General features: G+C 44.6%; 2 protein-coding genes across 3 annotated transcripts; one reads left to right on the top strand and one right to left on the bottom strand.

The window, feature by feature from the left end:
• Positions 1–3,755: 3,755 nt before the first annotated feature.
• Ndufb8 (NADH:ubiquinone oxidoreductase subunit B8) lies at positions 3,756–8,666 on the bottom strand. Its single transcript, XM_090346071.1, has 5 exons — positions 8,535–8,666; positions 8,279–8,405; positions 6,537–6,636; positions 6,012–6,167; positions 3,756–3,943 (listed from the first exon to the last, which is right to left on the bottom strand). The coding sequence occupies exons 1-5, from the start codon at positions 8,620–8,622 to the stop codon at positions 3,851–3,853; spliced, it is 564 nt and encodes a 187-aa protein (XP_090202197.1). The 5' UTR covers positions 8,623–8,666; the 3' UTR covers positions 3,756–3,850.
• Positions 8,667–10,142: 1,476 nt separating this feature from the next.
• Hif1an (hypoxia inducible factor 1 subunit alpha inhibitor) lies at positions 10,143–22,393 on the top strand. 2 transcript variants are annotated; one of them, XM_090346069.1, is made up of 9 exons: positions 10,146–10,331; positions 10,597–10,847; positions 14,174–14,322; positions 17,723–17,868; positions 18,832–18,938; positions 19,302–19,365; positions 19,584–19,694; positions 20,429–20,501; positions 22,229–22,393. In XM_090346069.1, the coding sequence occupies exons 1-8, from the start codon at positions 10,152–10,154 to the stop codon at positions 20,471–20,473; spliced, it is 1,053 nt and encodes a 350-aa protein (XP_090202195.1). In that variant the 5' UTR covers positions 10,146–10,151; the 3' UTR covers positions 20,474–20,501; positions 22,229–22,393. The 2 variants fall into 2 exon arrangements, with proteins under 2 accessions (XP_090202196.1, XP_090202195.1); XM_090346070.1 differs by having other exon boundaries at positions 10,143–10,331; positions 20,429–22,393.
• The last annotated feature ends 253 nt before the right edge of the window (positions 22,394–22,646 follow it).

Raw genomic sequence — 22,646 nt, 5'->3', positions numbered from 1 at the left:
CCAGGCAGAAAAGTCCATAAGACTTTATCACCAATTAGCCCATCCCCCCCCAGTAGAGTTGAAGTAGAGCTGTGGCTCAAGTGGGAGAGTACTGGACAGTGTCCAGGCCCTGAGGCCCAGACCCAGAATCACTACACACAAAAAAGTTCATTTTACAGCCCTGAACAAGAAAGCAAATCAACAGCTCAATAATGAGTTCAAACCAGTACACATACACACAAAATGGGTGAAAAAAGGAGCTAACACTCAAGTTCATCTTAATGGTTCCTACTGCATTCTTCCCTGATTTATTTCCAAAGCTGAGGTACAGTTACCCAGTACTGGAGCCAAACTCATTGTGACACAATTCTGAAAAATGTCCCACATAGACATGGGAGCTTAGAGATCAGACAGAGGTAAGTTATACCATTATCTGTGCCTTGACTACTCTACTTACTCAACCTCAAAATGTATTTTGAACTTTTTTTTTGGGGGGGGGAAGAGTTGTCAGTTGTGGTGCTTGAACTCAGGGCCTGGGTGCTATCCTCAGGTTCTTTGGCTCAAGGCTAGTGGCTCTACCTCTTTGAGCCACAGCACCACTTAATGGTTGTTGGATGGTTGATTGGAGAAGAGTTTCACAGGGACTCTAGTGCCTGGGCTGGCTTTGGACTGTGATCCTCAGATCTCAGCCTCCTGAGTAGCTAGGATTATAGGTGTGAGGCACTGACATCTGTCATTTCTTGAAATTTTTAGCACCATAACAGTGGACAAGACTTGAGGAAAAGGGAGAAGTGAACCCTAGCCAATGCCTGGCATTAGGAAATACAGTAGAAACGGCACCAATGTAAGTACTCCAAAGGAAATCTGAATCTGAGACATAGAGACACAATTTGAAGTGTGACATGATTAAATAAAAGTGTATCTTTCTGCACTCACCAATTTCAGGCTTTTTTTTTTTTTTTGGTGGGTCATGGAGCTTGAACTCTGAGCCTGGGCACTGTCCCTGAACTCTTTAGCTCAGGGCTACCACCCTACCCCTGAGCCACAGCCCCACTTCCCATTTTCTAGTGATTAACTGGAGATGAGTCTCATTCTTTAGTTCCCAGGCTGGCTTTGAACCACGATCCTCAGATCTCAGCCTTCTGAATAGCTAGGATTATAGGTGTGAGCCACCTCACCTGGCAAATTTCAGGAATTCTTTTCACCTTGATTTTTTAATTGCTACGTTCTTTTTCTAGGTAACTGCTTGAAGGCAATTACTTTGTCTTGTTCAATTTTATGTCCCCAAGGCCTATCAGTGTCTGATATACATTAGACAGACAGATGTTTGCTAAATAAATGATTATTAAATGCTATAGAGGACAATGAAAACAGATAAAAAGTCATGGGCACCTTCAAAGTGTGGCATTTCAATAGAGGTATTGTTCATAATCACAAAGCATTCATTCTGTGTGTAAATGTGTCTATGCTAGTACTGGGGCTTCAACTCAGTGCCTGGGCACTGTCCTTTTGCTTTTTGGTTTAAAGGTGGTTTGAACCACAGCTTCACTTTTTTTTTTTTTTTTTGCCAGTCCTGGGGCTTGAACTCAGGTTCTTGGCATTGTCCTTGAGGTTTCTTCAAGGCTGGCACTCTACTACTTGAGTCACAGCCTTTTCTATGTATGTAGTAGAGAAATAGAATCCCAGCTTCACGCATGCTAAGCAAGCACTCTATCATTAGGCCATGTTCCCAACCCTTCTACCTTTTTGCTGGCAATATGGTAATTTAAGATAATTTAAGGTTGGCAAGGAGTTTGGCCTAGTGGTAGAGTGCTTGCCTAGCATGCAGGAATACCCAGGTTTGATTCCTTGATATCACATACACAGAAAAAGCTGGAAGTAGTGCTGTGGTTCAAGTGGTACAGTGGTAGCCTTGAGAAAGCCCAAGGACAGTGCTCAGGCCTTGAGTTCAAGCTCCAGGACTGTGTGTGTGTGTGTGTGTGTATAATATATATTTTTTTTGAAAAAAAATTTTTTTGTATACACACACACAGGGCACTGAATATAGGTTGGTTCACTTAGAAACAGATTTTGGCCTAGTGGTAGAGTGCTTGCCTAGCATGCACAAAGACCCAGGTACCACATACATAGAAAAAAAGCCAGAAATGGTGCTGAGACTCAAGTGGTAGAGCTCTAACCATGAGAAAGTCCAAGGACAGTGCTCAGGCCCTGAGCTCAAGCCCAGGACTGGCCAAAAAAAAAAAAAAAAAAAAAAAAGAAACAGATGTATTGATTAGTCACTGGGAGAATTAATTTCATGATGTTATTTTCAAATCATCTTGGTTAACTCTCCAGTCTTAAAAAGTTCAGAAATTACTTTCCCTCTGCCTTTTCTTTTGTGCCAGTGCTAAAGCTTGAACTCAGGGCCTAGACTCTGTCCTCAAGCTTCTGTGCTCTACCACTTGCACCACAGAACCACTTCTGCCTTTTCTGAGTAATTTATTGGAGTTAAGAATCTCGTGGACTTTTCTGCCAGCGCTGGCTTCAAACTGTGAACCTCAGATCTCAGCCTCCTGAGTAGCTAGGATGACAGGCATGAGCCACTGGTGTCCAGCTTCCTTCTGCCAATTCTTACCTTTTTTTTTTTTTCCTGCCCTGGGGCTTGTATTCAGGACCTGAATACTGTCCTTGGGCTTTCTCAAACTCTACCACTTGAGCCACAGCATCACTTCTGGCTTTTTCTATGTGCTACCAAGGAATCAAACCTGGGTTTTCATGAATGCTAGGTATTCTACCACGAGGCCAAACTTCCAGCCCAATTCTTATCTTCTTTAGAACTCATTTGTTCATTTGAATTTCCTTAGATTTCATATTTCAATGATTCCTCATTATTCACCTTCATATCACTCATTTCTACTTAATATGCCTTTTGTCCATGGAGTACTAAACAGGGCTACTCTGTAGGTTATTCTATGGCATTTTTTTTTCTCCTAAGGTAGACTCCATGTATTTCAAGCTGGCCTCAAACTCATGACCCTCATAGTTTGAGGTGGGATTACAATCAAATGTCACCATTCCCAGCTTCCACAGTAATCTTGTCACCATTGCTATAACTTTGTGTTTGCCAGCACAAGCGCTTTCACTCAGGGCCTCAAACTCTCACTCAGCCTGTCTAGTGTTTTACCACCGAGCCATACCTTCAGTCTGGATTTTTTTGCTGTCTAATTAGAAATAAGGCTATGGACTTTGCTGCTCAAACTGGCTTCAAGATCTCAGCCTTCCTAGTAGCTAGGATTATGAGGTACCTAGCATATTCTTACAATACCACAGACTGGCATAGCCTTAGGCTAGCTTCCCTAATCACATAATGGACTCAAAACATGTTAAGAGTACTTAAAAACAAAATTAACCATCATTATTAAAAGGGTCTGGTTGGTGTGACTGGCTGTTTTCTTTCTTTTGAGAAAGGGTCTTATGTAGTTCAAGCTGGCCTTGAATTCAGTCTTCCTATTTCAGCCTTGTAAGTGCTGGGACCGTAGGTATACACTATCATAGTTTACGGGAAATAAATCATTCCAGTGTGGGAAGTTGGGAATGGGATCTCTGCAAGTGGACCTCTCACCCACCTGCAGAGCTCCAATGAAATGAACAAATGAGAAACTCACTCTTAGCATCCCTGCTCCCATCCTCCTACTTTCAGAGCAGGAAAACAGACAGCAAGTAGGGGAAACATTTAAAAGGATGAGAATGGGATTCTTCACAGCAGCGACAAGTCCTGGGGAAATGAGGCACAGATATCATAGCACTGAGTTTTAATAGGAATTTCATTAAGGTTAAATTCCTAGGAATGAGAAAATCCTAGTTTGAGGGCACGAAAGCCCGCGAAGCTTTCTCAGATATCATAGTGAATCACAGGTTCAGGTTCTTTGGTGGGATCACCACCTCGTTCCAGGTACAGATTATTATAAGGATACTGCTTCGGCCCCTAAGGAAAAAAGAAAGACAGGTCAGTAAGAATAACATACATCCAGCCAATACCTGGCTACTCCCTGCTCTGAGTTAATGACTCTACTGGGTACAGAATAGCTTCTGGTTCAGACACAGCTGCACTAAAATGGAAGGAGTGGCGCTCTCTTTCTAGCTCAGCCCACAGCACAAAGGAGCCTAGATTGCAAGAGAAATGCTGCCTACCCCGTGAGTGAGGAAAAGGAAGAGAAGAGGAAAGGGAAATTTGAGGAGGGAGGGAGGGTGGGAAAGACAGAGAGGGTCAGTCAAAGCTTTCTAAATGAGACGATGCATCCATCCATCCCACTCTCTCTCTTGGGGTCGAGACAGACTCAATCTCCTTTAAGTCACTCAGCCTCTAATGGCTCTACCACTAAAGTGGCCTGGCAAATGAGGCGTGTAGGAGTAGCAGTGGGGGAAAGCACAGAGGAGACACAGCTAGGATGTGCTTTAGGGGCTGCTAGCTTTACCAACAAACAGCTGTCAGAGAACACAGCTCAAGGGGAGGAGAAAGGGTGATGTGCTTACAGAACTGAAAAATGGAAGAGCCAAACTGTGTTTTGCTCTCCTGAAGTGAAGTTAGTGCTCACCCTAGCTCCTTGTGCACTCTCCAGCAAGAAACCCTTGGGGCTTGGCAAGAAGGCTCGTGTCAGTGCACACGGACATATACCAGCTTCCTTCAGGACACTGACTATTTATCTCTACAGAGGTAGCACTGGGTAGGTGACAGCAAACAATGAAGTCTCTCTGCCTTCACTTCTCCTGCTCATACATCCCAAAGACCACTCCCAGAGTATCGTCCTAAGATTCCAGCTTCCATCCATCACTCTTTCTATCCAAAAACCTCAAATGGCTCCACCCTACTACAATTAGACCACTCCAACAGCCTCAGTTCTTGGTATATACAGTCTGAACTTGGTCCATGGTTGGGGCTGTATATGTATTTATTGAATACATCACTATACTCAAGTCCAAATCCCTTAGCCATGCAATAAAAGCTGTCTGACTTAACTGACAACTCACCTCACAGTATTTTTTTTCACAATGATTTCCAAGTGATCTGTTATCAGAATTGCCAATCACCATCAGATTGTTGAAAACACTAAATCTAAAACCCTACTATCGAGCTACTAAATGGGATCTCCAAAGTAGGGCCTAGGTTTTTGAATGTTCAGCAGCTCCCTAGGAAACTAATATAGCTGGTTATCTAGGAACTACTTTATACTCTTACTTCTATCTCATCCAAACGGAAGAAAAATGTTTTCTCCAAATTCTTTGCATCCCCCAATCTGTTGTTTAGCATCTGGTTTAACCCTACTCCCTAATGGGAGCTCATTCCATTTTGAACACACATTCTCACCTCATGCATTTATACATATAAACTATGTCAACTGCTCATGTATCTGTTCAAATGCTGCTCTTTTTGTCATTTATCTAAAGTTTATTAAACCTCAGAGCAAGAGTAAATTTTCTGTGTCCTTTAGATTCTCTAAATTTTAACTGTTGGAGTAGATTTTTTCATTGCTTTTAGTATTGTGTAGGAAGTACCCTTCATGTGCCCAACAAAAGATAAAGTTTTTAAGCGCTAGATTCCTTGACTTGTCATTCCTTGACTACTCATTGAAATAAAACTGTTAGGGCCAGGAGTTTGGCCTAGTGACAGAGTGTTTGCCTAGCATGCACGAGGACCTGGGTTCAATTCCTTGGTACCACATACATAGAAAAAAGCCAGAAGTGATGCTGAGGCTCAAGTGGTAGAGCTTTAGCCTTGAGAAAAGACCAAGGACAGTGCTCAGGCCCTGAGCTCAAGCCCAGGACTGGCAAAAAAAGAAAAAAAAGAAAAAAAGAAAACCGTTAAATATATCTTCAAATGGCAACTCTGAAGACTAGCCAACTTCCACATTCTTACTCTTTACCTAGTCCAGGGGTTAAAGTCTTTCTATCTCCTAAGACGCTAAGAAGCCAAATTTGGTATTGGTACCAAATTGGTAATCACTCAGAACAGGGGCTAAGCAAATGTAACAAGGGGGTATTTCTCTGATACTCACCACAGGCTGGTAGCTGGGAAAAACATCCCCAATCCAGAACATGAAAACCATGAAAGCTATGAAGCCAAAGAGCTGCTTATACATGATATCCCAAGAAACAGGTGTGGGCGTCGTGTCCACTCGGCTCCTGATATACATGTCCAGGTCCCAATGTAACTGAAGCAAAAAGGCAGATAACTGTCATAAACTGCTCTTCCTGCAAAAAGCAGGTAGTTTCATGATTACACACTAATACAAGACTTGACAGAAGCAACCCACTGCCTGCGGGCCATATTCTGGGTGTTAAGTCTGAAACACACAGGTCCACGGGACTGGATGCTGTCTTATCTCAGCCTCACCAGAGACAGCTCGATCATGAAATGGACAGCTTTCACAGGACTAAGCTTGGATTTCCCCCCAAAGGGAAATCCCTCACAGGTCTCAAATTACTGAACTTACTTCTTTGAGCAGGAAAGCATAGTGTTAACTAGACAGAAGTATCATTGGAACAAGTGAAGAAGGGTAAAATGGGTATGGTTTTCTCACCGGTTCACCCCAATTCGTTCTCAGGTCTGGGTGGTCCCACTCATACCATGGGTCCCTCTCCTGCTGTGAGCGGTCAGGGAGCTTAGGATAGTCACCATACCTGAGAGACAGTAAGAACTTCTGGAAAAGGCCATGAGCAGTTTCAGACAATTCAGAGATCTCATCTCAGATACGAGAAACCAAGTGATAAATATACTTTCCCAAAGGACAAAAGAAATGTTTTCCAAAAGATATCTCAAGTTCTAGTCATTAAGCACAGAGCTAACCAAAAAGTCCAAATTGTAAATCAAAAGCCATGCTCTCCTTTCTTTCAAAAAGCCATATAGTACTAAAACATTAGAACTAAAAGCAAATGTAACAATAACTCAGATTCCCTCATCAGATACTAAATGAAAATAAACTTTAGGATCTAAATCAGAAACCACTCAGCAAACTGGGCTTAAAAAAAAAAAAAAAAAAAAAAAAAGGTAGGTGAGCACAGCTCACACCTGTAATCCTAGCTACTCAGGAAGCTGAGATCTGAGGATCACGGTTCAAAGCCAGCCTGGGCACTAAAATCCGTGAGACTCTTATCTCCAATTAACCACTATAAAACTGGAAGTGGCCCTGTGGCTCAAGGGGCAGGACAGTAGCCTTAGAGCTGAAGAGCTCAGGGACAGTACCCAGGCCCAAGGTTCTTCAAGTCCTGTGACCGAGCCCCCCGCCCCCCGAAAAAAAAGTGTATAGGGGAAAGAAACAGAGAGGAAAAACGAGGGCTGGTAACCAGGTTCATCAAGAAATGTACTCATAGGCTGGGAGTGTAGCCTCCTGGTAGAGTGCTTGCCTAGCATGCACAAAGCCCTGAGTTCACTTCCTTTATACCACATACACAGAAAAAAACAGAAGAGGTGTTGTGGCTCAAGTGGTAGAGTGCTAGCCTTGAGAAAGCTCAAGAACAGTGTCCAGGCCCTGAGTTCAAGCCCCAGGACTGGCAAAGAAAGAAAAAAGTACATATTGCTTTACTTATGTAACTGTATCCCCTCTGTATATCACCTTTACAACAAAATAACATTAAACAGTGTACAAATTAGAAAAGCAGTATTTTCATAGCAACTGTGCTGGCATTCCTCTCTATGTCTCAAACTTTCTTCTTAACTGCGTTAGGTTCGCCATATACAGACCAGCCCAAGACACAATTAAACACAAACGATAGCATTTCCAGAAAATGACTGGAAAACAAGAATGGGGTTACTGAAACCAAGACTGAACAAGAGACACCAGAATAGGATGTGAAGGGGGTTGGTTATTTAATCTGCCTAACAGTTGCTGCAACTTCCCCAGCTCTATCAGAAGAATATACACACACACATATGTGTGTTTACGCACACACGGTCTGTGTGTGGGGGGGGAGGCATACACATACACAGAAATCAAGAACTCCATCTACCAATACGGTTCTCATGACAGGAACCCGGCGCCAGCCTTGTCCCGTGCCTGGATGACAGCCCCTGGGCCCAGCAGATGCTCCATCTAAATGAAACTCAGCACTCTGGATGCCAAGGAAGGTTCCTGCGCTTCGGGAGACCTCAGGGAGTCATTAAAACCCCTGTTTTCTCATTTGAGGAAAGAGCTAGAGCCAAGGGGGGGGGACCAAAAACAAAAACGGAGGGCCTCTGGGCTGCATCTGCTCGCCCACTCCCACCAAGAAACGCATCCAGGAGAGGGGTCGGGCAAACAACCCACCCGGCGTCCTCTCTCCTCACCCCATGCCATCATCCGGGTACGGCTCGTAGTCTTCCACACGCATGTTATACTTCTTGGCGGCGGCGGCGCGTTCTGCGGGGGTCTTTGGATAGGGCCCCGGCATCATGTCTTTGCTCATGTGGAAGGCTGAAGGGCAGAAGGGGGCATTTCAGCCCGACTCCGTTTCTCCAGCGGCCGGAGCCCCGGGGCTTGGCCGGACACTACACATCCCAGGCCTCCCCTTCCCGCACCAAGGTCTCTCCCATTTGCGCCGACCTGTCCGTGCTCCTAGCGGCACCAGGCTCCGGGCTGACCTTTGCAGCCATCGGACTCCCAGGGCTCCCGCCCTCGACGCCGCAGCCATCTTCACCTTCTTCGGGGTTGGAACCGCGCATGCGCAAAGGCCGCGACGGCGGCCGAGCCAGACCAAACACAACTGCGCGAGCTTTGCGGAGCTGGGGGGGGGGTGGGGGATGGAGGGGGAGGGGCGGGGGGAGGGGAAGCCTTCAGGATTCCTCCCCGGCGGGCGGTAAAACCAGGCCCTTCAAATCTTCTAGGAAAGTGAGCGGGAGCAAATAGCAGGAAGGAGAAAAAAGCTAGGCAGGCAACTTCGTTGATATTTCAGGTTGTTGTGTTGCTTTGCTCCCTCAGCTAAGGGGGGAGTTACAGTTACATAAGTCAGGCAAAGAGTACATTTCCTTTTGGACAGTGTCATCCTTTCTCTCACTGTTTCCCAGTTTCCCCCCTCCCCTCCCATCCACAAGTTATATAGTGCATTTTCAACATAGTGTCCAGTGAGTGCTTTCGCTGCATTTGAGACAGGGGCTTGCTATGCAGCTAGGCTGGCCTTGAACTTGGTTTTCCTGCCTTCCAAAGTGCTGGGGCGGACCAACACATCCAGTTTAGAATTCCCTGTCTGATGACTTCCAAGACTTGGGTTTGATTTATATGCACCTTGTTCTTTCCTTAAACCTGGAAAAAATTGAAACCTTAGCATTTAGACCCCACATCCAGCCATAAGAACTGTCTAAATAAGCAATAGAGGTCATGCATGATACAGCATTTTTATAAACCAGCATTATTTGAAAATGTGGGTTCCATGGTTGGTCTCAGAGCAAAATGCAATCAAATAGGATATATGGGGACATAGGGGGAAAAAAAAGTCTAGTGATGCTAAGGAAAAGAAAACCTCCCTTGCTTTTATTTTATTTTACCTTTTTAAGGGGGGTGGGGGCAGGGTATACAATCTAAAGGCATGATTCAGTATAAAGTATCTTCTTAGAGATCATGAAGTCCTGAGTTCAAACACTAGCGCGTGTAAACACACACACACACAGAGAGAGAGAGAGAGAGAGAGAGAGAGAGAGAGAGAGAGAGAGAGAGAGAGAGAGAGAGTCTTGTTCTGTTGCTTAGGCTGGACCTGAATCTCAAATGATTTGCGTCTGTCTCAGCCTCCTGAGTACTTGGGACTCTAGGGAGGTGTCACAATGCACCTCATGCATGGTTTTGCAAGATTTGAATTTCCCACTTAACTTCTTGCCTAAGACTTCAGTGCCGTCTTTTTCCAACATCCATGTGTGTCTTCCTTAGCTAGGCCCGCTTCTCTCACCATCCATGAGTATAATGTCTGAAGTTTAACTACACTTACCTGCTTCTTTGCTTTCTGTGTAGACCTGGGTACACTGAGGCACTATTTTGTCGGTTGGCTTGTCTGTGACCCTAGAGTGACAACTCTGTTCTCCAGGGATGGAGCCTAGGCTGTGGAGCTGTCAGTCACCAGTAGATGGCGCTCCGTTTCCACGTGCCCGAACCACTCTGTTTCACAGTTCGTCTCTATGGTTTCCGTTGTAGTTTCGGCCGGAAGAGGCGGGGCTTCCGCTTCCTAGCTCAGAGATGGCGGCGGCGACGGCGGCGGAGGCTGCAGCTTCGGTCTCTGGAGAGCTCCGGGAGGAGGCCGAGGCCCCGGGCCTGGCCTGGGATGAATCTCAGTTGCGCAGCTATGGTTTCCCGACCCGGCCCATCCCTCGTCTGAGTCAGAGCGACCCCCGGGCGGAGGAGCTCATCGAGAATGAGGTGGGGGGCGGGGCCGCGCCCTGAGGGGGAGGAGAAGGGACCCGGCGGGGAGGGGAGGTCGCTGGCCGCGGGGAGAGGCGGTGGGGTGGGGGGCTCGCCTGGGCTTGGACTGACGGGACCTCGGGTTGTGGGGAGCTCTGGCGAGCGAGGCGGAGTTCGTGCTGCCTGAAGGGAGAAGTGATTCTGAAGTTGGTCAGGGAAGAGAACCCACTTACTTCTCGGGATTCTCGCATTTCTTTCTTTTCACATGGTGTCTTTGGCTCAGGAGCCTGTGGTGCTCACCGACACAAATCTTGTGTATCCTGCCCTGAAATGGGACCTTGGATATCTGCAAGAGAATATTGGCAATGGAGACTTCTCTGTGTACAGTGCCAGCACCCACAAGTTCTTATACTATGATGAGAAGAAGATGGCTAACTTCCAGAACTTTAAACCGAGGTCCAACCGGGAGGAAATGAAATTCCATGAGTTCGTTGAGAAACTGCAGGATATACAACAACATGGAGGGGAAGACAGGTAAGTGATCAGACCCTGGTTTTGCCAGTGGATTTATGACACACGTGTACCTTTCCTGTACTTCTTTAAAGGCGTGGCAGTGATAGGTGAAGATTGGAATCTCCCATCTCTGGATTCCTACTGAGTATTCTTCCCTCCCACATTGTTCTTGGGGGGTTGGGGAGCTGTAGCCTGTCGACTTGAGGGCTTGGCATGGTGGCTCACGTCTGTAATCCTAGCTACTCAGGAGGCTGAGATCTGAGGATCAGAGTTCAAAGCCAGTCCAGGCACTACAAAGCCAGGAGACTCTTTATCTCCAATTAATCACTGGAAAATAAGTAGTGGGGCTGTGGCTCCAGGGTAGGGTGGTAGCCTTGAGCTGAAGAGCTCAGGGACAGGCCAGAGCTCCCAGGCCCAGAGTTCAAGCTCCTGACCCCCACATACAAAAGAGAAAATTATCAAATCCAACTGTGGATCTCTAGCGTCTCATTTTCCTCAAAATGAGTGTGAGTTAAACCTACCTTGAGGGGGTCAGGCAAATGATTGAAATTAACAACAAACATGTCTGTGGAAACTGAAGCCAAAGCAAATATTTTATTAAAAGTGAGGAGCCAGTATTTTGTTTGTATGACAGGGCTTAGGGTTGCTAGATGTACTGTTTTTGTTTTTTAAAACAAGGTAAAAAATGAGGATTCTTATTTACAGCCTTTGGACTTTTTATGGTGGGTCATGGGGCTTGAACTCAGTGTGGGCACTGTCCCTGAGCTCTTCATCTCAAGGTTTCCACCCCATCCCTGGGCCTAAGCATTGTCCGTGAGCCCTTGAGCTCAAGGCTGCCGCCCTACCCTTGAGCCAAGCCCCATTTCCTGTTTTCTAGAGGTTAGAGATAAGAGTCTCAGGTCCTTTTGTGCCTGGGCTGGCTTTGAACCTTGATCCTCAGATCTCAGCCTCCTGAATAGCTAGGATTACAGGCTTGAGCCACTGCGCCCAGCAAGTCTTTGGAGTTGAGTGGACAGTTATTCAATTTTTTTTTTTTGTTTGTGTGTGCCAGTCCTGGGGCTTGAACTCAGGACCTGTACATTGTCCTTGAGCTTTTCTCAAGGCTAGTGCTTTACCACTTGAGCCACAGCATCACTTATGGAGTTTTCTTTGTATGTGGTACCGAAGAATCAAACCCAGGGCTTCATGCATGCTAGGTAAGAACTCTACTACTAGCTATACTCCTGACCCCTCATTTTTTTTTTTAATGAGGCTAAACAAAATTATTTCTCATTAAATTTATCTCTAAAATAATGTTTGCAGCTCTTCTAAAATATTGTGCTTTCTTGAGACAGTTCATGCTGAAAAGTTACATGTTTTGCTGTGATTTGGGATTAAAGGATAAGCAGGATCCACTAGTTTAGAGATGAAAGAAGATTGAAAGTGTGCATAAGGGATAGAGCATATACCTAGCAAGCACACGGCCCTGAGTTTAGGAATAGTACTGTCACTAATAATAATTGTTGTTATAACAATACTGCCTTAACCATTGCAGTGTTAGGTTAAGTACTTTTCTTAGAACCAAAACAGGGTTGCTTCTGTCTCTTCTTCAACTGCCCACCTGTGAATATCTCTGGTAGGGTTTTCATATCACTTGAGTATCGTGTGACCTTCCTCAGATATGTAAGGAGCCTGGGTGTGCACCTGAGGAGGCATCCTCATCATGTCTGTAAAAGGCTGCTACTAAAAGCTGCTTAAATCAGCTAAGGTAATCTAGACTTGAAGTTAGAGCTCAACTTGGAAACAAGAAGGGTTCATTTCTCACTTTTTATAAATGTTTATAGAAGCTGGGTGTGGTGGCTCACCCTGTAATCCTAGCGACTCAGGAGGCTGAGATCTGAGGATCAAGATTCAAAGCCAGCCCAGGCACAAAAGGACTTGGCACAAAAGGATCTGAGACTCTTATCTCTAATAAACCTCTAGAAAACAAGAAGTGGGGCTTGGCTCAAGGGTAGGGCTGTAGCCTTGAACTCAGAGGGACAGTACCCAGGCCGAGTTCAAGCTCTATGACCCACAAATAAATAAATAAATAAATAATATGCTTATTGTAAGTGCAGTCATCTTGTTCTGAAATCATCTTGTTGGTTCTTGAGGTCCAAATTGGCCCAGTAACAGATTTAGCCAGACCTTGGCAATTGCTATGACAGAAGGCAAGATGGGATAGTGACACGTCACCTCTGCAAACACTTCATAGGTCAAAAAGTTAAACAAGCAAGTCTGACTTAAGTGGGCATGAAAAAGTGGCTCTTCCATTGGGAGGGACCACCTCCTGGTAAGCAGGAATACAGTCTACCATAGTGGCCAAAGATGTGAAACTAAGAGCCTCTGGAACAAGATGGACTCATCATTCCAGGCTTTGTGGAACTAAAGTGGGAGAGACTCTTATCTCCAATTAACCACCAGAAAACTGGAAGTAGCACTATTGCCCAAGAGGTAGTGTGGTAGCCTTGAGCTGAAGAGGTTAGGGACAATGCCCAGACCCAAGTTCGAGTCCCGTAACCGAATTGGTCTGCCTGGCCTGGCTTCAAACCACAGTCCTCAGATCTCAGCCTCCCAAGTAGGTTGGATTATAAGTATGAACCACTGGTACCCAGCTGAACAGTAGGTTTTTAAAATAACAAAATATTTTATTCTGTTTATTTGTGGGTTATGGGGCACCGTCCCTGAGCTCTTCAGCTCAAGGCTGCCACCTTACCTCTAGGCCTAGGTGTTGTCCTTGAGCTCTTCTGCTCAAGGCTATAGCTCTAATTCCCATTTTCTAGTGATGAATTGGAGATAAGAGTCTCATAATCTTTAGTGCCTGGGCTGGATTTGAACCACAATCCTCAGATCTCAACCTCCTGAGTAGCTAGGATCACAGATGTGAGCCATTGTACCAGCTACAAAAGATTTTAAATGACATCTTTTAGAACCCTGATGTTCAAAGAAGGTGAAATAATTCAGTTTTATGGAAATGGCCCTGTGGTTCCAAGGACCAGAGTGCTAGTGTTTAGCTGAAGAGCTTAGGGATAGTGCCCAGGCCCTGAGTTCAAGTCCTATGACCACCACCACCAACAACAACAAAAACCAGGCAAGAGAAAATATGTGGTACTAACATCAGATAAAACAAAATATAAAACAATAAAACCAATGTTTATTTGAGGAAAAAAAAAGAATTCAGTTTTGTGAGAATCCATATCAGTCAAGATTTTCATGACTCTAACTTGACATGCTAGTGTGGATTTTGGTTTATGTTTTCAGATGGGGACAGATCACGTTAGGGACTTCTGTGCACACACTGATAAGAGTCTTTTTCTTGGGGAATGTAGGTTATATCTGCAGCAAACTTTGAATGACACTGTCGGTAGAAAGATTGTCATGGACTTCTTGGGCTTTAACTGGAACTGGATTAATAAACAACAGGTAAAGCGTGGCTGGGGGCAGCTGACCTCTAACCTGCTGCTCATTGGCATGGAAGGTAAGAAATACTTTGGAAAGTATTTAAAGTCATTCAAACCTGATTTCTAATTCTGTCTCTACCGCTTATTAGTTCCATGTCATTTAAGGTGTCACTGAACTTGTTTAAGACTCAGCTTTTTCATCTGCAAAGGGAACATCATTATATTTTATAAATAGTTATGGCAGTTAAATGAGATAATGTATGTTAAGTCTTAAATCCTGTTTCCTACACTCTTTTTTTTTTTTTCTTTCTTGCCAGTCTTGGGGCTTGAACTCAGGGCCTAGGCACTACTACCCTTGGACACTTTTTACTCTAGTGCTCTGCTACTTGAGCCACAGTGCCACTTCTGGCTTTTCCTATGTATATAGTACTGCGGAATCCAACCCAGGGCTTCATGCATGCTACGCCACACTCCTGGCCCTAGATTTCTACACTCTTTTTTTTTTTGGTCGGTCCTAGGGCTTGAACTTAGGGTCTGAGCACTGTCCTTGGGCTTTCTCAAGATTGGCAATCTACCACTTGAGCCACAGTACCACTTCTGGGGTTTTCTGTGTATGTGGTACTGAGGAATCAAACCCAGGGCTTTGTGCATGCTAGGCAAGCACTCTTACGGCTAGGCCACACTCCCAGCCTTCTTGCATTCTTAAGAATAAGTTCCTTTTTCCCTTTCTTAGCTGTTCTGTGGGTGTACATGCTGAGACATTGAGACATCTGAAATGCTGCTGGTCTCTATTGAGTCATCCTAGCAAAAAAGGGGAAATATATTTTTCTAATATAGATTTAACTTTATCTTTTAAACAGATAATTTATGGAGATAAAAATTCACAAATAATAAATAGGCATGTAAATCTTCTTTCCATCTCTCCTACCTTCACAGTTTCTCTTCCTGGAGGTGCTATTATGTTAGTTGTTTGTGTTTTCTGCATGCATAAGCAAGTATGTGAATATCTTCTGTTTTTCTTTTTAATGCTCCATTTGGGGAAGGAGTACTATGTTTGGGGCAGCACATTGTCCTTTTCTTTCTCTTCTTTATTTTTTTTTGCCAGTACTGGGGCTTGAACTCAGGGCCTGGACACTGCCCTTTGGCTTTCTCAAGGCTAGTCAAGACAGTACCATGTCTGACTTTTTCTATGTATGTAGTACCAAGGAGTCAAACTCAGGGCTTCATGCATGCTTGGCAAGCACTCTGCCACTAGGCCATGCTCCTGGCCCTCATTTAAAAATTTTTTTTCCTTTTTTTTTTCTGTCGGTCATGGGGCTTGGACTCTGGGCCTGAGCGCCATCCCTGACTGTTCAGCTCAAGGCTACCACCCTATCCCTTGAGGCACAACCCTACTTTCCATTTTTCTAGTGGTTAATTAGAGATAAAGAGTCTCAGGGTCTTTAGTGCCCAGGCTGGCTTCGAATCACAATCCTCTATTCTAAGCCTCCTGAATAGTTAGGATTACTGAGCCACTGCGTCCAGCTTACAATTTTTTTTTAGGTGTGTGTAATTCTAAGAATTGAACTCAGGGTTTCCTACTGCCTAGGCAAGTGCTGTACTACTTAAGCCAAATCTTCATTGTCCATTTTTATTTCTACTAGTATAAGGCCCTAAATAGGTACTTTTTTTTTTTTTTTTTTGTGCTGGGTCTGGGGCTTGAATTCAGGGTCTGGGTGCTATTTCTGAGCATCTTTGTGCTCAAGGCTAGCATCTATCACTTCAGTCACAGTGCCACCTTGGCTTTTTTGGAGAGAAGAGTCTTGAACTCTAGGCCTGGGCACTGTCCCTGAGCTGTTCAGCTTAAGCCTACAGCCATACCCATTGAGCCACAACTCCACTTCCCATTTCCTAGTGAGTAATTGGAGATAAGAGTCTCAGGTTCTTTTGTGCCTGGGCTGGCTTTGAACCTCTATCCTCATCCTCAGATCTCGGCCTCTAGATTAGCTAGGATTACAGATGTGAGCCTCCAGCCTGGCTTAAACATTTTTTTTTTTTTTGCCAGCCTTGGGCCTTGAACTCAGGGCCTGAGCACTGTCCTTGGGCTTATCTCAAGGCTAGAGCACTGTCACTTGAGCCACATTACCACTTCTGGCTTTTTTCTATGTATTTGGTACCAAGGAATCAACCTAGGTTTTCCTGCATGCTAGGCGTGCACTCTACCACTAGGCCAAACTCATGGCCCCTAAACATTTTTTTTTTTAAACAAAGAATCAATAACTGTTCATTGTCTTTTCTTTGGATCTGAATCCTTAGCTAATATTAATCAAGTTTCTAGCAATGCAGCTTATGAATTGGCACATACCTGCTCCTTGGATGCCATTTCTTAGTTGTTCTGCTTGGGGGAGAGGGGGAGCTGTTCTAGTTCCACAACTCAGAGTTGTTCCGTTGCTTTCCTCTCCTGTGGCAGGTAGGCCACAGGGATTCCTTAGGAAGAGATGAGAGAACAACTGTCATTTGAGGTCATTGACTTGGAACATTTGAGAAGGCAGATAATGGCATATTCAGGTTGGGCTGCGGCGTGTTTACTACATTCAAGGGTTTTGCAAATGATACAGAGGTGACCTCAGTTGCACAGGAATATATGGGTGACATAATGTACCTATTTCTACAACACACTTCTGTAATCTGATTAAACTTCCCTTTAGTGAAAGTTACAGCTGTAGTGTGCCCATGTGTTGCTCTGGGAATGCTGTCAACCACAAATGTGGTAAAGTGGGAGCTCCAAAAGACCTTTCCAAAGCAAGAATACAATTGAAATGACTGGTTAAGTCCTCAGAGCAGATCGTGTATGCATTGTTGGGCAGTCATTTTTCTTTTTTTTTTTTTTTTGGTGGGTCATGTAGTTTGAACTAGGCCTAGGCCCCGACCCTGAGTTCTTCAGTTCAAGGCTACAGCCCTACCCTTGAGCCACAGCTCCACTTCCTGTTTTCTAGAGGTTAATTGGAGATAAGAGTCTCAGGTCCTTTTGTGCCCCGGCTGGCTTTGAACCTTGATCCTCAGATCTCAGCTTCCTGAGTAGCTAGGGTTACAGGTGTGACCCACCACGTCCAGCTGGTCAGTCATTTCTAACTGTTTTACTTCCTTGGAAATCTTGGCATGGTCAAGGAGAGTGCAAGTTCATGCAATATATTATATTGTTGGATGTGTGACGATAGTTTTGATGTATTTCTGCTTTCAGTAAGGGCAGAAGTCATCTTTTAGGAAAGTCTACCTGATGATGGACTCTTACCTAATGATGGTTGCTTGGACTTAGTACTCATAAGTGTGACATTTAATTTGCTGAGTTGTTTTCACAATTTCCATGGTTTTGCCTGAAGTTTGATTTGTAACCCTCAGCTGGGGGGGCAGGCTGGGTTTCCCTCTGGCATTGAGCTTTCTTTTAACCTATGCAGTAGAGCTACTTCTCCAGATAAGAAAATGTCTTTCTTCCTACAGGAAATGTGACCCCTGCTCACTATGATGAGCAACAGAACTTCTTTGCTCAGATAAAAGGCCATAAACGATGTATCTTATTCCCTCCGGATCAGTTTGAGTGCCTATATCCATATCCTGTCCATCACCCCTGTGACAGACAGAGCCAGGTGAGCTTGAGTGGAAGAGGTTGTGGAATTCCAGAATCTAGGAGTGCCTAGAAATCAATAGCTCTTATGTGCTTCCCTCTTTACTGTGGTAGTGATGCCAGGTTTGGATTGTGGGCTAGTATTGCCTGAGAAACCACTACAGGATAATTTCACAGAGTAGCTCACATATTCTAAGGTCCCCAGTATACAGTGTAAACAGCCTATAGATAGAGCTAATTCTTGAGGGACAGACCCTATCTTTGATGTTGGTAGACTTAGATTACTCTGATTGGCTTATAAGTTCATGGAACAAAATGTTCTATTGGATTTAATCTTTTTTTTTTTTGCCAGTCCTGGAGGGCCTGAGTACTACTATTCTTGGGCTTTCCTCAAGGCCTAGTGCTCTACCATTTGAGCACCACTTCTGACTTTTTTTTTTTTTTTTAATATGTGGTACCAAGGAATTGAACCCGGGTCTTTGTGCATGCTAGGTAAGCACTCTTACCATTAGACCAAACTCCTGGCCCCTCATTGGTGTGTTTTTTTGTTTTTTTGTTTTTTACATGCTGTTTCTTCTTATATGGAGATAGGTGAATAAAAGTCATACATATCACATGGATCCAAGTGAGGCATGTAGTTGACTTTATGATTATCCAGAGGCACTTCCTCTTCATTGAAGGGTTTCCTGGTTAGAATTGTTTGGAGGAGAATGTTTCTTATGCATGAATCCTAGTTTGGGCCATTGAGGTAGTCTTCAGACCTCAGGAACACTGAAGCCTAGGATTCTTTATCACATGGTATCACATGTGCACTGCTTTATGTAGTTCTTTGAGAAAGAAAAGAGGTTTAATGTGTATTGTGTTCTGCTGGAGAGAAATTCTACAGACTTTTTTAAAGGCATCTTTTTCAAGGTAACTAGCATGTAGTCACTGGTAAAGGTTTGGTGATCGACTTTATCTTTTTTCTTTTTCTTTACTCCCTTAGGTGGACTTTGACAATCCTGACTACGAGAAGTTCCCCAATTTTCAAAACGTGGTTGGTTATGAAACAGTTGTTGGTCCTGGTGATGTTCTTTACATCCCAATGTACTGGTGAGAATGAAGCTAGGGATGGGGGCATCTTTTTTCTCAATCTCTGAAAAAATTATCTGTGTCCTTTCTGAGTTGTGGCAGGATTACTCTTAGGCAATCCATAGGAAGGTTGGCCAGATGTGAACATACATATCCATGGGGGAGATGATAATCCTATCTGTAGGAAAAGAGAACAATTTGCCAAATCCAAAGAGACACAGCTGGAGGAACTGTTCTTATTTCTTTGCTATGAAGAGACTGAATACCATTGAATCTGGACTGCTCTGTGTTTGACAGTATCTTTGCTAGTTCCTTTAACTGGATTCTACCTAGTTTTCCATCTCCTCTGAAAATTAAATAGGAACCTTTTGGTTTTTCTTGCAGGTGGCACCACATAGAGTCATTATTAAACGGGGGGATTACCATCACTGTGAACTTCTGGTATAAGGTGAATATGTCTGATTGTTTTGCCCAGATGGAACTGGGGATGGGGTGAAGTAGATCCAATAAATGGTTTTATCTGGGGTTAGGTGGTTGGTCATCCCTCGGAGTGATTCCGAGGTCAGAGGAGAAGCAGAGGGATAGAATTGAATTCCTTACAAGAAGCAGCAAGGTCATTTGAGTCTGGTGCTAAGAGCATTTCTTGAGCTGCTGCTTCCTTTGTAGGGGGCTCCTACTCCTAAGAGAATTGAATATCCTCTCAAAGCTCATCAGAAAGTGGCCATCATGAGAAATATTGAGAAAATGCTTGGAGAAGCCTTGGGGAATCCTCAAGAGGTAAGATGGGGTTGGTGCAATATTCTCTATAGCTCTACTTTGTCAGTATCTGATGTCCCTCTTCATAGAGGTTATAAAAATGTTTAGAAAAGCCTTTTCTGATGAGAGCTGGGTGTGACTGACTGATAAATTATAGTCTATTCCATGCTAGTAGTAATGTCCCTCATGGGGCTTAGGTGCCAGCTGGGGACCCCTAAGGGGATTCTTCTGGAATGGGAAGTGGGCAGTAGAGCATCTTGTGCTCTCCCTGCTGGGCCAAGGCAGCTCAAGGTAGCCTAGCTTTCCATGCAGGTGCATCACTGGCCCACTGAGTAAATGAGGGAAGTTTGTGTTTATAATACTCTTCTTTTTTTTCTTATAAACCCTCAGCATTCAGAGATGCCTCTGGGATGGGGAAGTAGCACCAGGCACAATCATAGGTAGCTTTTTGGTGAAGATACACATTTAAAATTTTTCTCGCATATTAGAGAAGCATGTAGGCACACTCTCAGGTATTTGAAACTTGTTAGCTTCTCCATCCTTCTCTTGGTGCTGCTTGCAGATGAATACAGGGTGTTGTGAAGTACACACACCCTGCCCCCCTTTATGACCCACATAAATAAGTTTGATTAGAGGGCTCACAAGATTGAATGTGAGCCTTGTCCCTGACTTTGGCTGGGCATTAAATGTCTCTAGATATGCCCAGTCCATCTCCAGGGAATAGGCAGTTCTGATCCTCCTCTGTCTCTTTACAGGTGGGGCCCTTGTTGAACACAATGATCAAGGGGCGATACAACTAGCCTGTCAGGGGTCCAGGCTTCCTGCCAGGTGACTGCTATCCCGTCCACACTGCTTCGTTGATGAGGACAGGAGACTCCAAGCACTAGTATTGCACGCTGCACTTAAATGGACTGGACTCTTGCCATGACCCTGGAGGCAGGTGTTTGGGGCAAGGCAGGGTAGTTGGCACTCCAATCCTATCTTGAAGGACTTCTCACCCTTGCCTGTTGTGCCCCAACACTTTCCTTCTCTGCCTCCTGAAAGTCCTGCATCCAGTGTGTGGAGTCCTAGCTTCTGGTTGCCATCATGTCTCTGTGTGTTAGTCTGTCAACTTTGGGTTATGTGAGTGTGTGTATGTGTGCACACATGTGCACACATACATGCAGGTATGTCTTTGTTCCTTGTTCCCTCCTCCTGGGTCAGGATGTCATTTCTGACTCCTAGACCTATCTTCTGTAGCCTCAGTGCCTCAGCCTGAGAGAGAGGGTATGCTCCTACACTCCCACTCCTTCTGGGCTGCAGAGCCAAAGCAAGTGTGACCGTTAGGTCAGTCTGCTCCAGCCAGTTTTTACAGTTACACTGCAGGCCAGATAGGAATGGCTACCGAGACTCTACTGGGAAAATTGAAAGGGAGGTTTACCTTTGGGAGCATAGATAGCTTCTAGTGGAAAATGACTGGACAGGATTCCAGCGGGGACCTACAACCTCAAGCCATACATTGAAAAGAACCTTGGGACATAAGAACTAAGAATTGTGCTTACGTTCCAAATTGTGGGCACATACAGCTTTTCTTTTCTAGCACCAGCTCTTGCCCCTGTACTATCAAGAGAGTTCCCTTAGCATGGCTAGGGATGTCAGCCTTTTGACATGCATACATACATATGTGCACTCATTTGCACATTTGTATGTGTGGGAATGTCCAAACTAGCCAGCTGTCTGCTTACCAAGGTTCTCCACTTGCTTACCTTATCCAGTGTAGAATACAGTTTGAGTCTCTGGATACTACAGCTTTTTAACTCAGATTTTAGCCATTCTGTGTTCGTCAGGTCTCAATGCAGTCTGCCCGAGGCTGACAGGAGACAGCCTCCAGGTCCTATGTCCCTCTTTTCCAGTCCATGTCTCCTACTATTGCTGAGCTTTTTGGCTGAGGAGATGAAATGGGGTCAAGCTTAGGCAGGTAACACTACCTTTTATCCACTGTGGGGCAGAAATACACCCTTGCCTGTTAAAGCTAGCGCCTCTACCAGACCCCACTGTCATGTTCTTCTACACCCTCAAAAGAGTAACTGGTTGAACATGAAAGGAGAATTTCCTTCTCTGTTAGTGACTACTCGTGGGAACCCTTCTCAGGGCTGCATCTTACAGCTGGGCAGCTGAGTATTGTACAACTCAGGGCCGTCATTCATGCCTATTCAGTGGGATATTTGGGCCCCTAGGAAGAGAGGTGGCCCTTTGTCTATTCACTTCCAATTCCTTCTCCTTTTCTCTGGAAGAGAAGAGAAAATTAGAAGTTCCTCCAAAGGTTTACTTCTGAACGATGGCTCTCACATGTGAAATTCCATTTACAGTGCCCTGATGGACTGAGAAGATGCATGTGTATGCGTGTGAGCACCGTGTGTATTTGGGGAGGGGCATTTATCTTAGTGCCCCATTCTGGGGTTCTCTGATACAGTATGGATTTGCAAACCCAGTACTTCCTCAAGTATAGCTGTTTAAAATACAGCCATTGCTGGGAAATGTGATTACAGTGAACACCATGCCTCTATTTCTTTCAGGAAAGAGGAGTGTCACAAAAAGCAGGGCAGATGAAGGATAAACTTGGCCACAGTCACAATTGGAAAGATAGATTATCTCTGTTCTCAACAAGTCTGCTGCCTTTCTGCTCAACTCAGAATTGTAGGTGATACACAGCAGGGTGCCATGGATTGAGTTTTACAAAGAACACACTTAGGCTTGCTGTAAGGTGGCCAAAGGGAGGGAGAAGGAAGGAAAGTGACTGAAACCTTCATAGCATCAGTCCTAATCCTTGGCTAATACAGTAGCTACTCCTGATTTTTAGACACATAATAATATAACTAGTGCTTTTATCTCTCTTCTTCACTATAATACAAGGTAGGTTTCCCACTGCAATGAAAAAAGGGGCTTGAAGTAGCAACTAAGTAATGTTTGGCTGCAAACACCTGATCCTCCTTT

Source organism: Megascapheus bottae, chromosome 15 (genome assembly GCF_031878675.1).
Source record: "Megascapheus bottae isolate mThoBot1 chromosome 15, mThoBot2.hap1, whole genome shotgun sequence".
In the NCBI taxonomy this organism is placed as follows: domain Eukaryota; kingdom Metazoa; phylum Chordata; class Mammalia; order Rodentia; family Geomyidae; genus Megascapheus; species Megascapheus bottae.
This window is presented reverse-complemented; position numbering and strand designations above follow the sequence as displayed.